We start from the raw sequence: 16372 nt of genomic DNA, 5'->3' as shown, positions 1-16372 counted from the left end.
GCATGGTCGCCCACCCACACCTAGAGCAAAGTACTGAATACCTGCTATTAGTCAAGACGTATACCGGATATTGGGACTAGCATAATGAGACCAAAAAAGAAAACCAGGTGTATTCCACGAATTATTCTCTTTTTCTTTTCAAAGAAATGCTTTTACAGCAAAACAACAGAATTACCATATGCCTGTCTGTACATTTATTTCCTTCATCTATCTTCTTCTCTCTGCTAACACATCTTAAGCTATGTTATTCAGACAAAGAAAGCAGCCGTGGGGAGAATCCACAGAGGGGGGTGTCAGACAGAGGTTCTCTCCTCTACCCTCCCAACTGCTAACAACTGTGACTAGACATAAAGCTTGTTCTTAAACAGAACTTTAATCTTATCCTGTTCAAAATGTAGCCTCGATCATGAGCGAACACAAAGCCTTTACCACATTTGGGGAGGCACGGCTGGACTCCTGCTGCTGGGATGGAGAGAGGTCAGCCACAGCAGCTTGTCCGCTGCTCCTCCAAAATGATACGCTTAGGTTAAAGTAAGTCTGGCATCTATGGCATGTCCGAATTGTAAAAGGGGCTTCAATACAGAAGCCAAAGATTACAGACTTTTAGAAAGAACATGAAGGGAAGAGTGAAGAGTTCTAGTCTGAGTTTTGTGAAAACAAGCCATGTGGTCTCAGGCAAGTCACTTCAGCCTCAGGTTTCTAATCTGCCAAGTAGGAATGATGAAGCCCTGCCTTACCTCCCTCATAAAGGTGTTGTAAATTTTTTTTAAATATTAATACTATACAAATGAGATATTACTATAAGCCTCCAATCAGAGGTACTCTATCAATAGATTTTTTGAAAAGGTATATTAATAAAATAGGCATATCTTCAGAAGGAAGATCGTTCACAACAACATGTTTTGGAAGTGAAATCCTGTTTGAGGTAATTTGCCTGGTTTGTCTAGAGTTCATATTCCCAGTAGAAGGCCAAAGAAATGCAGAAGACCAACCATTCTAAGAAACCCCAGGAGCAGTGTCTTTCTGTCTGTCTTTAACAAGTAGCCCAGTGTCTCTGGCTTCTTCCCAGTCCCACCTGTCTTTTCCCCTAACATAATATGCTTGGTCCTTTTTATTCTGGAATCACAATATTTCTCTGAACTTTCTCCTTTGGTCTAGAAAGTCCTCTCCTCTAATTATGCGAAGTCCTTATATATTCCAATAGTATCTACAATTATACTTCATCAAGTATCACAGAAGGAAACACATTCAATCTCACCTAACCCTGTTTAAAAACATCCTAAGTGGCTCAAAATCCTATGTAAACAGGCACGGAAGAACCAAAATCTTTCACCTCTAGACTCCAGATCTCCAGAGTTGAGTGGGTCAAACAGCAGCATAATGTCTATGGAACTACCAGGTGAAACAAGAACAATGCATGTGGACTTCCCTGGTGGTGCAGCGGTTAAGAATCCGCCTGCCAATGCAGGGGACATGGGTTCGAGCCCTAGTCTGGGAAGATCCCACATGCCACAGAGCAACTAAGCCCGTGCGCCCCAACTACTGAGCCTGCGTGCTACAGCCCGTGAGCCACAACTGCTGAGCCCGTGAGCCACAACCACTGAAGCCCATGCACCTAGAGCCTGTGCTCTGCAACAAGAGAAGCCCCTGCTCACTGAAATTACAGAAAGCCTGTGCGTAGCAACGAAGACCCAATGCAGCCAAAAATAAATAAATAAATAAAATTAAATTTAAAGAAAAGAATAATGGACATGGTATTGACCTGGACTCAGCGGATCCAGAGAGCTTCATGGCTCTTTCACATTAGGACATCTCTTGAAAGAGACACCTTCAGCCCAGAGCTATCATGACCCAGAGATACAAGTGCTCACCTGCTTTAGTGTCTACTATAAGAATTAATGAACTCTGAAACAATATGCCATGTTAATGACATAGTTATTAAAAAGGAATATCTACTGAATTACGGGAAGCATTATATACCAAATAAATTTCTATGACCAGTTAATTCTTATATCCTCACCCACACCTATTACTTTTAAGTTAAAATGTTAATTCTTATAATAGTAGGTCAAATTGGCAGGAAGAACAAAAACATATATAGAGATTCTGCCCTTGAAAATATCCGTCATCTTAAAAATTAAAGTAGAATTGTATCATCTTTTAAGAATTTTTATAGAAGCAGGTTTTAATAAAAACTATTCTAGGGACTTCCCTGGCGGTCCAGCGGTTAAGACTTCGCCTTCCAATGCAGAAGGTGCAGGTTCAATCCCTGGTTGGGGAACTAAGGTCCCCTATGCCTCATGGCCAAAAAACCAAAACATAAAACAGAAACAATATTGTAACAAAGACTTAAAAATGATCCACATCAAAAAAAAAATCTTAAAAAAAAAAAAACCTATTCTAAAGATAAGAGAGTCAAGATTTTGGAGTTTACCTAATTAATCTGACAGCTTCCAGCTCCTCGGCAGTTGGTAAAGAAGTCAACTTCAGAAAAACCATGTTGAACGTGCAATCATCCACAAGTGCTGCTGCCATCTTCACATCACTAATGATGACGGTGACTTTTGCTAAATTTGAAAAGAATTTCTGTACAATATCAGCCAGGTACTGAACAGTGACATCGCCAACTAATAAGAGGTCTATTTTTGCCTAAAAGAGAAGGAAAAAAGCAGAGGCATCACACAATTAATGTCTGGGCATAGAGAACATGCCGTCATGTATGAGAAAATAAATAAAGGTTACAAATAGCCAATGACTGACTACTCAGCTATACTGAATGGTCAACTATAAGCATACCTCAAGGGCAGGAACTATTCATTTCATGTCCTTAGAACCTAGGGTAGTGAATGGATCTGAAAGTCATGCTATTTTTTAAAGTTCTGCCTACAAATACTATTCTACTGTGGTTTTCCTACAAGTTTCTTTCTCATCCTATTAACAATAGATAAGATTCTTTCTATAGGCCCAGTTTCCCAATCGCCCATCCTGCTGGAAAACCTGTTTACTAATGAGAGAACCAAGCTGGTGACTCTCCCACATGATTTATTTTGATGAAACACATTCCGGAGAACAGAGAAAGATTTAAATTCCCTGAACCTAAGAAATACTCAAATCAAGTCCTTTCTTTGAATGGAATATATCATGCTATTCAAATCTGAACATTAGGAACCGAAGAGCCTCTTTATTTCCATTTGGGGATACTTTCAAGCACATTCGATTAGAAAAAATATAATTTCCATCTTCATCTTTTATTTCTCCACGTTTTATTCTGTACAGATATTAAACACAATCCACTTAAAATGACAAAGAACAGCATTACTGAATATGCCAAACTTCTCTTAGTAGTTTCAAATGCCATATATATGTATGTATGTATGTATGTATGTATATAAGTTTTGGGGAGCTTCAATCTGATCCATTGATTTATTTGCCTATTCCTGGTTAACAGCACACAGTCTAATTGCTAGCTCTTTATGCTTTATATTTGCTAGAGCATGTGGTTCCCCCCTTGTTATTTTTCAGTTTGGTTCTTAGATATTTTCCCACAATGTCTCTTCCCACAGAATTTTATCAACAGCTTGTCAGGTTCCATAAGGAACCCTGTTAAAATTTTGATGACAGTTGCACTTATTTTAAAAATTAGGGAATATCATTATGTATTACATCTCCCTATTTAGGAAGTATGACTCAGAGAAATCAGATCTTATCTCCTTCAGTTTTATAGTTACTTGCATATAGATTTTGCAAGTGTCTTCACACATTGATTCCTAGATTTTTCAAGATTTCAGAGTCATTGTGAAGGGGATATAGTTTCTCACTATATTTTCTGATTGATTATAGCTGACATAGAGATGTACTGATTTCTGTATAAGGAATTTGCTCAAAGTACTTTTTGGTACTCTCCATTTAGTTCCAGTACTTTTTAGTTGATTCTTCTGAGTTTCCTAGATAGGCAATCATATGGTTTTTAAAAAATGACATTTTTGTCCCCATCTCCAGAATTTATTTATGCCTTTTACTTATTAACCTTAAAGCACTGGCTAGGACATTCAAAACAACGGTAAATTGCAGGAGTGAAGTGGGCATTCTTGCCTTGTTCCTGACTTTAGTGGGAATATTTCAAATGTTTTTACTACTACATGATAATGAAGGTCAATACCCTTTATCAAGTTAAAGAAGTTTCTTTCTATTTGGAAGCTAAGAATTTTAAATCAGAAATGGGTGTTAAAATTTACCAAATGCTTTTTCTGTATCAACATGATCACATTTTTTTTTCTCCTTTCATCTGTTAGGTAGTGAATTACATTAATAGATTTCCTAATGTCAAGCCATCATTGCATTACCGGGATAAACCCACGCTTATTGCAAATAGATTCAGTTCATTCATATTATTTTAGATTTTTGCATCTATATTCATAAGTAAAACTGGATAAAATTTTGTTTTATTGTACTGACTTACCTGGTTTGGGTGTCAAGGTTATGCCAGCCTTGAAGCAATAGAAAGCTTCTAAATTATTCTACCGTCTTGAATATTTTATAAAACATATAAATTATTGGCTTCTTGAAGTTTAGGTAAAACTTGTCTGTGAAATCCGAGCCTGAAGTCATTTATAAAAGTAGGTTTTAGACTACCTTTTACAGTTCCTTAATGCTTACTAGTAAAATAAGTGTTCTGCCTTTAAGTGAATTTTATTCATATATTTTTAAAAATCCATTTCATTTCTTTTCAAATGTATTAATTTTTAAATTTATACAACATTTATTACTTGCGTTGAGTTCATCTTGCTTGCTTTCCAACTACAGATTAAATTTATTTATTTTATTTATTTATTTTTGGCTGCGTTGGGTCTTTGTTGCTGCGTGCGGGCTTTCTCTAGTTGCGGTGAGCGGGGTCTACTCTTTGTTGTCGTGCACGGGCTTCTCATTGCGGTGGCTTCTCTTGTTGCGGAGCACAGGCTCTAGGCATGTGGGCTTCAGTAGTTGTGGCCTGCGGGCTCTAGAGCGCAGGCTCAGTAGTTGTGGCGCACAGGCTTAGTTGCTCCACAGCATGTGGGATCTTCCCGGACCAGGGGTCGAACCCGTGTCCCCTGCATTGGCAGGCAGATTCTTAACCACTGTGCCACCAGGGAAGCCCCAACTAGAGATTAATATATAATTAAATTTTTTTCTATCTTCTTTTTCTGGTAATGCTTTATTAGAGACTGTAGAACTATGTGGTCCAATATGTGGTGATTTAAATTTATGTTCATTACAATTAAAGTGTGAAATCAGTTCAGTTTCACCAGCCACATTTCAAGTGCTCAGTATCCACATATGGCAAGTGACTACCATTTCTGCATAATTATAGAAGAGTTTCATCATTGCAGAAAGTTCTATTGAATGACGCCATCATCCAAGTGGCACTTTGTTGTACCCTATAAATTCTGATATATTGCGGTCATGTTCATTCATTGCTAGTTTATATAATTTCAGTTTATATTCCCATTTTAACCTAAGAGTTATACTAAACTCCTATATAAAGATGTTAATTTTCAAGTGGATAGTGTTTTGGTTTTTAAAATTTTTTTTGGCTATTGACTCATTTCTTATTTCAGTGCATTGTCAACAGTGGATGCACACTATATGACTTCTACTTTTTAGAATTGGTTGATATTTTCTCTGTGACTTAATACACAATTTTTAATGTTCCATGGATACTTGAAAACAATGTGTATTTTCTGTTAGGCATACAGCCTCTACATAGCTTTCAGACTGAACTTGCTCGTTGCTTTCTTATTTTAGGTCTACTTGATCTTTCATTTTAAGAGGTAGATATATAAAACCTGCCCTCTCTAATTACGCTTTGTCAATTTATCAATTTCTCTAACTATAGACTCTATAAATAAACTATGGATTAGGTACATAAAGGTTCATAACAATTTTATATATTCATATAAATATATAATAATACTTAATATATACTATATAATGATCTACAATGTTTATGTAGTATGTATTAACATATAAATATCATATAATTATAGAGAAAAAACTATATATAAAATATATCTTTGTCCTTTTTAATGCTTTTCATCTGAAATTTTATTTTTTTCTGATATACAGCACTTAGTTTTTTATACCTTTATTTTGAGGCTTTCTGTATCATTTTGATTTTGTATGAATTTTTTAAATAAAATATATTTGACTTTTTTAGGTTTCTTCCAATCTGAGATTTCAGTTTTTAATATAAGTAATTAATAAGTTTTTAATAAGTTATTACTTACATTAATGACACTAGTTAATGAACATTAAGGTAATCAATGTAATTAATTGTGAAACATTCATAACTTAACATGAAATGGTCTTATTCCCTTCATTTGTTATTTCAAGTTTCCCATTTACCGTAATTCAGCTTCTTCTTTCCCACGCTTCCTGTTAGGCTGATCAAATTGTCCTTTTTCCCTCCTGCTGCTCCTACAATACTTTGGGAGTTAAACTCCTTATTTATGTTCTTTAAGTGGCATTAGGGCTCACAATTCAGTGCTAGCTTTATAGTCAAAATACTCCTACAAGTCAAAATCTGTTTGTCTCTGACCTTTGAAGATACTGGGCCATTTTCTTCTCACAACCAGAGCTGGTGATGAAAAGAAAAAGCTGCCTTGTTTTTCTTTTAGTGCTTTTCTCTTATGCTGTAGATTCTGATCATTTCCTAGGATGTGTCTGGGGATGGACCTTACTCAGCCCACTTGGCATTCAGTGGATCTTTGGCTCTGGAAATTTCCTTCTATTATTTCTTTGATTATTTCCTCCTCTGTTGCCTTTGTCTATCCTTGGAAAGGATATCTTTAGGATGCTGGACATCCTAAATTAATCCTTCAAGTCTCAACTTCCGCAAGACTTTCTTAAGTTTATTGTTCGTATCACCAGCTCAGCCTTTAGTCCTTCTAAAGACTTTTACAATTTCAGTTAATTTAACATGAATTGCTCATTTCTAAGACTTTTTTCTCTCTTTTGATAATTTATCATAACCCGCTATTTTTAGGACATGATATCCCCTGTGAACATACAAATTAGAAATTTTAAGTTTTTTCTATCCCCTTTATAATCTGCCTCTGGAATAGTTGTCTGGTGATCCTTGGTTATCCAAACATAAATATGACTCAAGGACTCAGCTGACATGTATGAGCAGTTTCCCCTGCAGTTGGGGTGGTCTGCTTCCCCAGTCACTGTTTCTTCTAAACTGTGGGTTTGGTGTGAATGGTAGGGATGATGGAAGAAAGGCTGGAGAGCAAAGTGGCTGGGATCAGCTATCTGTCAAAATATAGGCAGGCTTACCCTTAAAGCCAATCACTTTGGTTTATTTCCCTCCTGGGCAGAGCTGCCTTTCCTTTCACCCTTGTCAGTTGTAGAGGTCTGGAAACTACCAATACCAGGAGCCCGTGTTCCACATAGAGTTCATTTTCTTTAGAAAGAGCAGTGCCTGGGTTTGATTCTCTGGTTAAAAGTCCCATCGCTCTGGCTGTAGTAGGAGTGAAGGGAGAGAGCCCAGGGGTGAAGAAATCCAGGGCCCCAGCTGGCCCAGGGGTTCTGCCCACAGCTAATTCTTTACCAGGGAAGCACCCTCAGGCCCATTTCATCTTTGCTTCTGCTAACATTCTGCCTGCACTATCACTAGAATTGTTTTACTGGGGCATTTCTTCTCTATGTCTTTTATGCTGTGTTGTTTTTCTTTTTTTTTCCCCACTTTTGTTTTGGTAGCAATTTGATCCCATCTGCTTTCTAAATTTCAAGCTTTCCTGTGGATTTTTTTTTTTTAATGTTCAGAGAGAGCTACTTTGTTCAAACCAAGATCCCATTAAGGACTATGAGTTGCACATGATTGCTATGTCTCCTGGGACTTTTAATTTAGAATGCCCCTCACTTGTTTTTTCTTTTCAATGATATTTACTTGCTGAAGGTATGGGCACACTGTTAAGTATCTCCTGCCAGGGAGACTGGGGTGGCTGGAACGTTGACAGGTGTGCTTAATTCATCATTGCCAGCCAATCCTTCTCACCCACCCAACCCTATTTTAAACAGAACAAAAATTCAAACTCCTTAGCATGGCCTTTCATAGCCTAACATCAACCCATGTCACCAGCCTCATGTCCTTCTACATTCTAAGAAGACAGCATAACACCTTCAAATGACCTTTGAAATTTGGAATTTCTGCAGTAGAGAGTATCAGGAACCTTCTAGAGTGTTTCCTTTTCATTTTATAAACTTTCCTCATTCCCAGTGGTACTTGGAGCAAGGCGGGACTCTAAACCGCTGTGACGCTTTTGAGTGAAGAGTGTTTGTGAATCTCTGCTACGGCACAGGATTTCTTCTAGACAATTACAACTGCCTTTGAAGCAAATGCCAAGCATTGAAACAGTCATTAACAAGTGGTCATAAAAGGAGTGATTATCTTTTTGTTTGTTTGTTTTGTTTTTTTGCGGTATGCGGCCCTCACTGTTCCGGCCTCTCCTGTTGCGGAGCACAGGCTCGGGACGCGCAGGCTCAGTGGCCATGGCTCATGGGCCCAGCCACTCCGCCACATGTGGGATTTTCCCGGACCGGGGCACGAACCCGTGTCCCCTGCATCGGCAGGCGGACTCTCAACCACTGCGCCACCAGGGAAGCCCCATCTTTTTGTTTTTTAATTAACCAGGTTAACTGAAGCAACCTATGAATGTCCAAAAATAACCTCCTTCTACAGATGGGGTGACCATTTAATTTACCTTACAAACTGAGACACTTGAGAAAGGAGGTGCTATTAATAATTACACTAAAAAAAAAAACCATATAAACCAGGATATCCCGGGCTGTGAATCACTTGTAAACCTTTCTATTAGAAAAGTTTATTTTCTTTTTCCTTTAGAACCTCCTGCCACTTTTATGCATCTGCATAAATACGTGTGATGTCTATGTAGTCTTGCCATAGATATTTATTAAGCCCCTACAACAGGGCAGATGCTGTGCTGGGAATTCAAGGTGAACAGACAAGCTCTCTGCCCTCACGGGGCTTACATTCCAGGAGTCTTTTTTTTTTTTCCTGCTGATAAGAAAGTATGGCTTTCAGTCCTTGGAACACGGAAAACAGTGGATGAGCCCCAGTTCTACCAAAGCTATTACTGATCCTTTTTTTTAACAGTTTGATGCAGTGGGAAGAGGGCAAAGGCTTTCGACGTATGCAGAACGGCGTCTGCCGCCCGTTCAGCGACTAACCAGCAGCTCTGAGTAAGATACTTATGTGATCCTCATCGGGGGGCGGGGGCAATAATACATCACAAGACTGTTATAAGGAGTAATGTTTGTACAGTGCCCTGTAGGTGGTAGTTATTGCCATGTGTTCTCAGGTAATACCAAACCCGAGCACAAAACCCATCAAATCAACCTGATGGGGAAGGGGAGATGGAGAGATAGAAATAAAAGGAAAATGTATCTATGTCAGGCAGTGAAAACAGCCCTAAAAATCAAACTGCTCTCTGCATTACCTGAGTCACAGGGCTCAGGACACAGGGCCACCTGAGAAGCAAAGGTAAGTTTTGAACAACAGGCATGAGCTGCTAACTTGAGCCCTTTCCTGGATAGCACCTAGTGCTCCTGACCACATTCCCCTCAGAAGCCCAGTTCCCAAATTCTCCAGAATCGCTCAGCTAGTCTTGTGGAGAAAAGTCTAGAGCAAGCTTTGAAGGGCAGAACCCGGGTACTGGGGAGAAACTGAGGAGAGAGGGAAAGAGATCCGGAAAGGGATGAGAAAGCCAAGTATCACTCACCGGTCCTTCTGTGCCGGAATCAAAGGTTTTGCAGTGCTTGGCAGCAGGGCACAGAGGGGCAGGAAATAAAGCAGCTCTGCAAAGAACTGATTTACTCTCCTACCCAAGGCTTCCTTCCCTGCCCCACAAAATCATCACACTAGGAATGTTCCTAATCAGACAAATCAGAACACTGCCCTAGTCCACTATCCCCAAGTAATTCAAATTAACTGAATAGCTTCTAATCAACTTCAATTTGAATATTTATATAGTTAAAAATATCTTGTTGATGGTGTAATATGAGCACAGGTGATGAGAAGGATCCACAGATAAGAATAAAAGGAAAATGAATAAAAGGTTCTAGTACATTAGGCTCTGGAAAACTGCTTTTAGTACCTCTAAGATTTTCACCTGTGAGACCACGATTTGAACCAATGCTAGGCCTCCTTTGGTGGAAATGTTTTCCTATTTGAATTGCTTACTGCACTCTTTTAACAAAAGCAATACATATTCATTGTGGAAGGTTGGAAAATTCAAAACAGTCTAAAGAGAAAATAAAAAGCATCGAAGTCCAGCACTCAGGGATAAACACTACTACACCTTGCTGCAGATCTGTGAAGTGTGGGCAGTTTTTACCAGGCGACATCATCGTCACCAGTGCTCTTCATCCACTCTGATTTCTGAAATCGGGGGAAGAGGCAGGGCACTCCAGTCTCTGCCATTTTTAAAACACTGGATTTCCATTTGCAATCTGTGGCAGGCTAAACCCTTAATTAGTAACAGCAGGTGCTGAAGTGCTTAAAGCAAATCACTCCTACATTTTAGTGAGCTGTTATTTATGTCACTCTTATCACTGGGAGCAGCACTGACAACTAGCAGCAGCTGCAGGGCTGATGCCCTCACGGGGCAATTGTTGGCCTCCAGTTTCCCCAGGAGTCAAGGGATTTAAGCAGCTCTATCTGGAGAAACCGAGTGAGCTTCTCTCCCAGTGCAAACAAAAGGTTCAGTTGGGGCTTCAGACTCTTAAGGGTGGGAAGCCACAGTTATTTATGTACTACTCGATAATATTTTATTCAGAGTTCCATTTTGTGCAGCTTTGCCTAATCCTGCACCCCCAAAATACTCTGAGTTTAAACAGGTGCCTCCATTTTTAAATAATTAAGAAAAACCTCCTAAACTCGGTCCACTCCAAGTGGTAGTGATTCGGTTCAGAACGCTTGTTCTTAAGGAGTGAGGAGATTTAAGTATGCAGAACATTCTCAGGGGTAACAAACAGCGCAAAAGGTTTGCCTCTCACATTTATCAAGACGTGAAATACTCAGAAGAAAGCCAACACCAGGCCACCTTGCTTTCTGGGGTCAGTGGGGTTTTGTTTATGCTTCCTTCCTAGTGGGCTGCTTTCATTTTTATCGAAAACAGTCACCAAAATGATTCTATGCGTCTGCCGAGGGAGAGAATGATAAATAAGGTGCGTCCAAAAGAGGCCAGGGGGCCTTTTGACTTCCGGGGAGGGTGGGCGGATGTGTGAAGAGGGCAGACGTGTCTTCCCGCCAACAGCACGGTCTCTACACACGTCTGCCTGTTTGAGGGTCAGCGCGGAGAGGGCAGTACAAGGACACGCTGGACGCCACGGCAGTGAGCACAGCGAAAAAAGGCACCTAGAGCTGTGCAGACAAGAGAGCTGAAGGTCAACTTTTCCATATTCAATATGTTGAATAAACTTTCCTACACTCAAACTGAAAAGTGTGAAATCAACTTTCCTATATTCAGGCTAAAACCAAAGTTGTCACTCCCGTTTTTATCCGGCCACCAGACCGAATATCTACCCTACGACGTCTTGCTCCCGCGTCGCCCCACCAACGGTCTGGGACCGGAAGATGGGTTTGGGTTGGCGAGAGTCAAGAGCTCGAGGGGGTGACTCTGTGACACAGTCCAGTCGCCCTCCCTCCTCAGGCCTCCGCTCCGTCCTCGAGGTGGGCAGGCGCCCGCCGTGGGGCCCCAGGAGCGAGCCGGCGGCCGGGACTGGCTCGCGCCCCGCAGTGGCCCCCGGGCCGTCCCCAGACGTACTGGCCTGCGCCCGGCGTGGCTGTGCCGCCCGACTGGGTCGCCGCGCCGACCCGCGCGCCGTTTTAAACGCAGCTGCCTCCCCTTCCTCGTCCTCCGCCTCTTACCTGCTCAGGGGTTTGGCCGAGCTCCGTGCGAATAATTGAGTCCGCCATAGCCCGTTGCCCACGTGCGGGTCCTGAGGCAGCCTCGCCACGCCACGGGAGGAGCTCGCAGCCAGTCCGTCGCGTCCGCCGCCCGCCGCGCGCCAATGGCTTCGTGCCCGCAGCTGGGGGGCGCCCGCCCCCGGCCCGCCCTTAAAGTGGCCCTGCAGCCAGCCGCTGCTTCGAGGGTCCCGGCTTCCGGGGGTGGGCGTACCCGGGGGGACGGGGATGGACGGCCTCAAGGTGCCCTGCAAGTCCTAAGGAGACCCCGTCACTGGTGCGCTGCCCACCCAAAGTTCCATTCCACGTGACCCCGGGACATCACACAGCTCAGGCCCCGGGTGGAACTGCCACTCCCCGCCTTGGGGCGGGTGGCGGGGCGCAAGGGCTTGTCTAAAAGTCTTCAGAGTGTCTTATGGGAACGCTTTCAAGTTTAAATATTAGGAATTAACAAACTGGATTTTTTTCTTTTTCCAAGACAAACATGAGAGGACAGGGAAGGTTGAGGACTGTTATGGTGCTTTCTTTCCAAACTACTAAGAAGCTAAAAATTTTAGAAGCATTTCATGTTGTCCTGTGAGTCAACAAATATTGTCCTCATTTTCTCAAGTGAGAAATCTCCAATTGGCGGCTGCTATGTAATCCGCTTTGTTCGGCCTTGCTAGACATTATTATTGAGATCCACGAAGTGCCAGGACCTGTAGGGGATCCTTCCTCTTGTCTTTACTACTGTTCCCATTGCTAAAAGTCGGTGAGGATGAGAGGGTCACGGTATCTTACGGTGTTTGTCACTCTGGATTTGCCTAGACTCTTGACCTTACTTGAACATGTAATATGCACATGCTCTACTTGAACCACCATCTCTGATCTCTGGGCAAGCCTCCTGTTTCCTGAGCAGGCATCGGTGTGTTCTGATTTAGATCATGACAGCATGCAAATATATAGTGGTTGTCTACGATTTTCATGGGAAGAAAAGTGCAGATAAATTTCTGATGGGATCATTCTGCACTATTTTTGGAAGTAAATGTACACATTTTAATAGATATGAATTTTGGTTCTTGATTGCTTTCCCACCTAATCAGGAACTGAGAGTGTCTAGCTAAACATCTGTGAAGCAGTTAGCTTGCCCAACAATATCAGCAGAGGTGAAATCATGCCCAGGCATTGGGGTAGGGGTGAATTGAGGCAGCTTTGAGCACTTCCCCCAGTCTGGTAATCAGTTCTGCCTTGACCTAAAGGTCTAGATTAGCAAGTCTGATGCTAAAAGTGACAAAGACATTGTGGAAACTGACACAGACTCATTGCTTTTAAATTTGAGTGGACGATGCCCCTAAGCTTATGTGAGAGGAAGTAATCATTCCTGTGTTGGAGGAAGCAGAAAGATAATAGAGCTCTTCAGTATCAAGAATATAAGATCCTCGCTCCATAAGAACCAGATTAGATATTTAAATAGTTTTCAATCTCTTAAAAGAAAGAAAAAGAAGCTTACTTTGTAAATGAGCAGGCATCTACTCTCATTGGGGGTGATTTTTGTCTCCCAAGGGACATTTTTTCATTGTCACAACAGGCATCTAGTGGGTAGAGGCCAAGGATGCTGCTAAACATCACACAATGCACAGGACAGCCTCCCAGAACAGAGAATTAATTATCTGGCCCCAAATGTCATTAGCACTGAGGTTGAGAGGCTCTACTATAAACCTTCTGAATTACAGCATAGAATTATAAACCATTTAATTTCTTTATCACATTTAACATTCTTGAATCATACTCATTTTTATTATTGGAGACAAATGGGTAGATGGACTCTTTCTGTGGTTCCCTAGAGTAACAATATGCTACTTATATTCTTGATGGAAAACTGAATACCAAGAATCATAAAATATAACAAGAATAATTCTACATAGAGAAATATATTTAAAAATTTGCATTCAAAATTAACAATTCAAACTGCCTCTTAGAAAATGGTTTTCCAATCACTTAAAATTATTAGCATTCATAGCATATGCATTACATTATTTCCCCAAAAAACTAAATTATAATTGTATATTTTTCACAATATGCAAATTACAATTAGATTTGTAAGTAATACAGTACACATGGTCTCTTCAGATGAACTCATGAAGAACCTATGCTTAAAATGTTCGGAAATTTTCCATCCAGCTATTTTATAGGAACTGTTCTATATAAGCTATGTTCAGTATTGTTGTTTACCTGGCTTGTTCTCAGAATCACAGAAATTTAGAACTCAATAGGAACCTAGAGATTACCTAATTGTCCTTTCCTTTCAAAGATGCTGAGGCCCAAATAATGTTCTCATAAGTAGGTAGGACTGTAACTACGGATGTTGAAAGCCAGAGAATTAACTAATTTCAATCATTTTTACTAATAATTTCTTACATTTACTAATGTACTGAACTCACTTTTAAAATGCATATACTTTCAAACACTATGCTTGCAATATTTTTGGAGTATTAAATCCAAGAGTCTACCATAACTTGACTAACCATTAAGTTCCATTATACAATTATAAACAGAGATATTTTCATACTGTTAACTGAGGAAGGTGATTTTTGCTTCCACTTTTGCCATCTTCCCCAATCTCCTTTCAGGCAGTTCATCATAGAATAACCAGAATAATCTTTTAAAATATGTCAGAATATTAACTCCCTTTCTCAAAACCCTCCTGTCAGAAAAAAATCTAAATTCTTTTCCATGTCTAACAAGGCTTTATACCATCTGACTTCACCAACTTTACCTCTTGCCATTGTTATGACCTCTCATCACACTGCCTTCTTCTTCCTAAAATACCAGGTGAGTACAAAGCTAGAATACTTTGCGCTTGTTCTCCCTTCTGCTTGGAATGCTCTTCCCCAGATTTCTCCATTTCACGTATATTTGTTATGTCACTTCCTTGGATACTCCTATCAGAATCTAACCCCTCACTCTCTTTTTCTTTACATCATTTTTCTAATGTTATACAGCATATGTATTTGTTTTTATTTGTCTTTCTCCCCTCTCTAGAGGAGAAAATTTGTCTGTATTATCCACTACTACCACCTTGGCCTAGAAAAGTGCCTGGATTCGTAGCAGGCACTAAAATATTTGAATGAATGAATGAAAGTCATTTCAGTAGCTGATTGGTGTATGCAGATTTGGGATTCTGGTCTTTCTGCCTCCAAGTCTACATTCTGTCCTTTATTTCATAATGCCACTCATTTCATCATGGAAAGAAAAAGAGAAGGTCTGGAGGAAAGGAAAAAATATTGCAGGCTCCAAAATGACAAGCTTGGTATCTCAGAGTTGGAATAGTGTCCATTATGTTGAGGGGGGGCACGGGAAAGATGGAAAGGTCGGTTTTAATCTCATCCCTTCCCCATTTAACGTGTGCAAGGCTCCTCTGCTTATCAAATTAAGTTCTCATTCCTCAGTGTGGCAGTAGGGCCCACATTATCTTGCCCTTATCTGGCTTTCTAGGTTCAGCTTTTAATCAAGTCAACTAGATTGAACTAGATCAAGTCAACAAGATTCCCGGATAGGGTCCTGGCATTCTCCCCAGTGTAAGATCCCCCCAAACAGACAGAGTAACCTCTTTCTTGAGACTATAGTGCTGAAGGAATGAATCACCTGAAGCCTGGAGAAGCCCTGAACTACCTTCAAAGGATAAGACAGCATTGGCCAGCTACCCCCTGTGAGCACAGTTCACTAATTTGGGAACTGCCCCAGATATTTCCTCTGATCCTCCCCAGCTGCTAACTCATTTATCCCTTGGTCTTCTTTGGTTCCGATTTCAACCTAAAAACGTTCCGTGTTATCCCTGTATCAAAGAGGCTAGGACCCCTCCTGTTCACATGCCTCCTTTCTGACTCTGGGTCAGCTCTCCTAAGCTGAACGTTCAGCTCTGGTGACTGCATGGTGTAAGGTTTAGCACACTCACCCCTGAACATTCTCCTTCATCCTGGCTTGGGGTCTCTCCCACACTACCCTCCGACATGCACTTTCCTTTTGTGGTTAATTTGAGAAGACAATAGGAAAATTCCCAAGGCATTCCCAACTCCATCTCACATCTCTGCTTCAACAATTAGAATTCATTTTAAGTAGCGTGATAAGGCAGGGATTATTTTACTACACGTTGTATCCTAGTAGCCAGGACATAGAGGGTGATCAGTAAATATATGTTTTCCCAGTGAGTTAGGAACCATTGCCCTTAGGCAGTGATGAAGGTCGAAGAATAGTACCAACTTCTAATGATGCCCTGCAGCCAATTACACTAAGATGCGACAGTTTTCTCATCATCCAATATACCAATCCACTTTCAACAGGGTTTAGTTCTACTGAATTAAGATGAGGCAGATCTGCCTCATTTTCACCAAAAGTCTTTACTAGGAAATGTGGAGCTAAACCAAAGTG

General features: G+C 40.8%; 1 protein-coding gene across 1 annotated transcript in view; it reads right to left on the bottom strand.

Annotated features, from left to right (window-relative positions):
- The window catches only part of LOC114888346 (spermatogenesis- and oogenesis-specific basic helix-loop-helix-containing protein 2-like), a 40023-nt gene extending 28005 nt beyond the window's left edge, over positions 1-12018 (bottom strand). Inside the window, exons 1-2 of the mRNA XM_029210460.1 lie at positions 11930-12018; positions 2435-2649 (exon numbers count right to left, since the gene is read on the bottom strand). Coding sequence (XP_029066293.1) covers positions 2435-2649; positions 11930-11977 — 263 coding nt within the window. The 5' untranslated portion in view covers positions 11978-12018. The remainder of the gene's footprint in view (positions 1-2434; positions 2650-11929) is intronic.
- Between the last annotated feature and the right edge of the window lie 4354 nt (positions 12019-16372).

Source organism: Monodon monoceros, unplaced genomic scaffold (genome assembly GCF_005190385.1).
Source record: "Monodon monoceros isolate NGI ecotype Baffin Bay Population unplaced genomic scaffold, NGI_Narwhal_1 Super_Scaffold_8, whole genome shotgun sequence".
Taxonomy (NCBI): Eukaryota; Metazoa; Chordata; class Mammalia; order Artiodactyla; family Monodontidae; genus Monodon; species Monodon monoceros.
The sequence above is the reverse complement of the archived record's forward strand: the minus strand, read 5'-3'. Positions and strand labels throughout refer to the sequence as shown.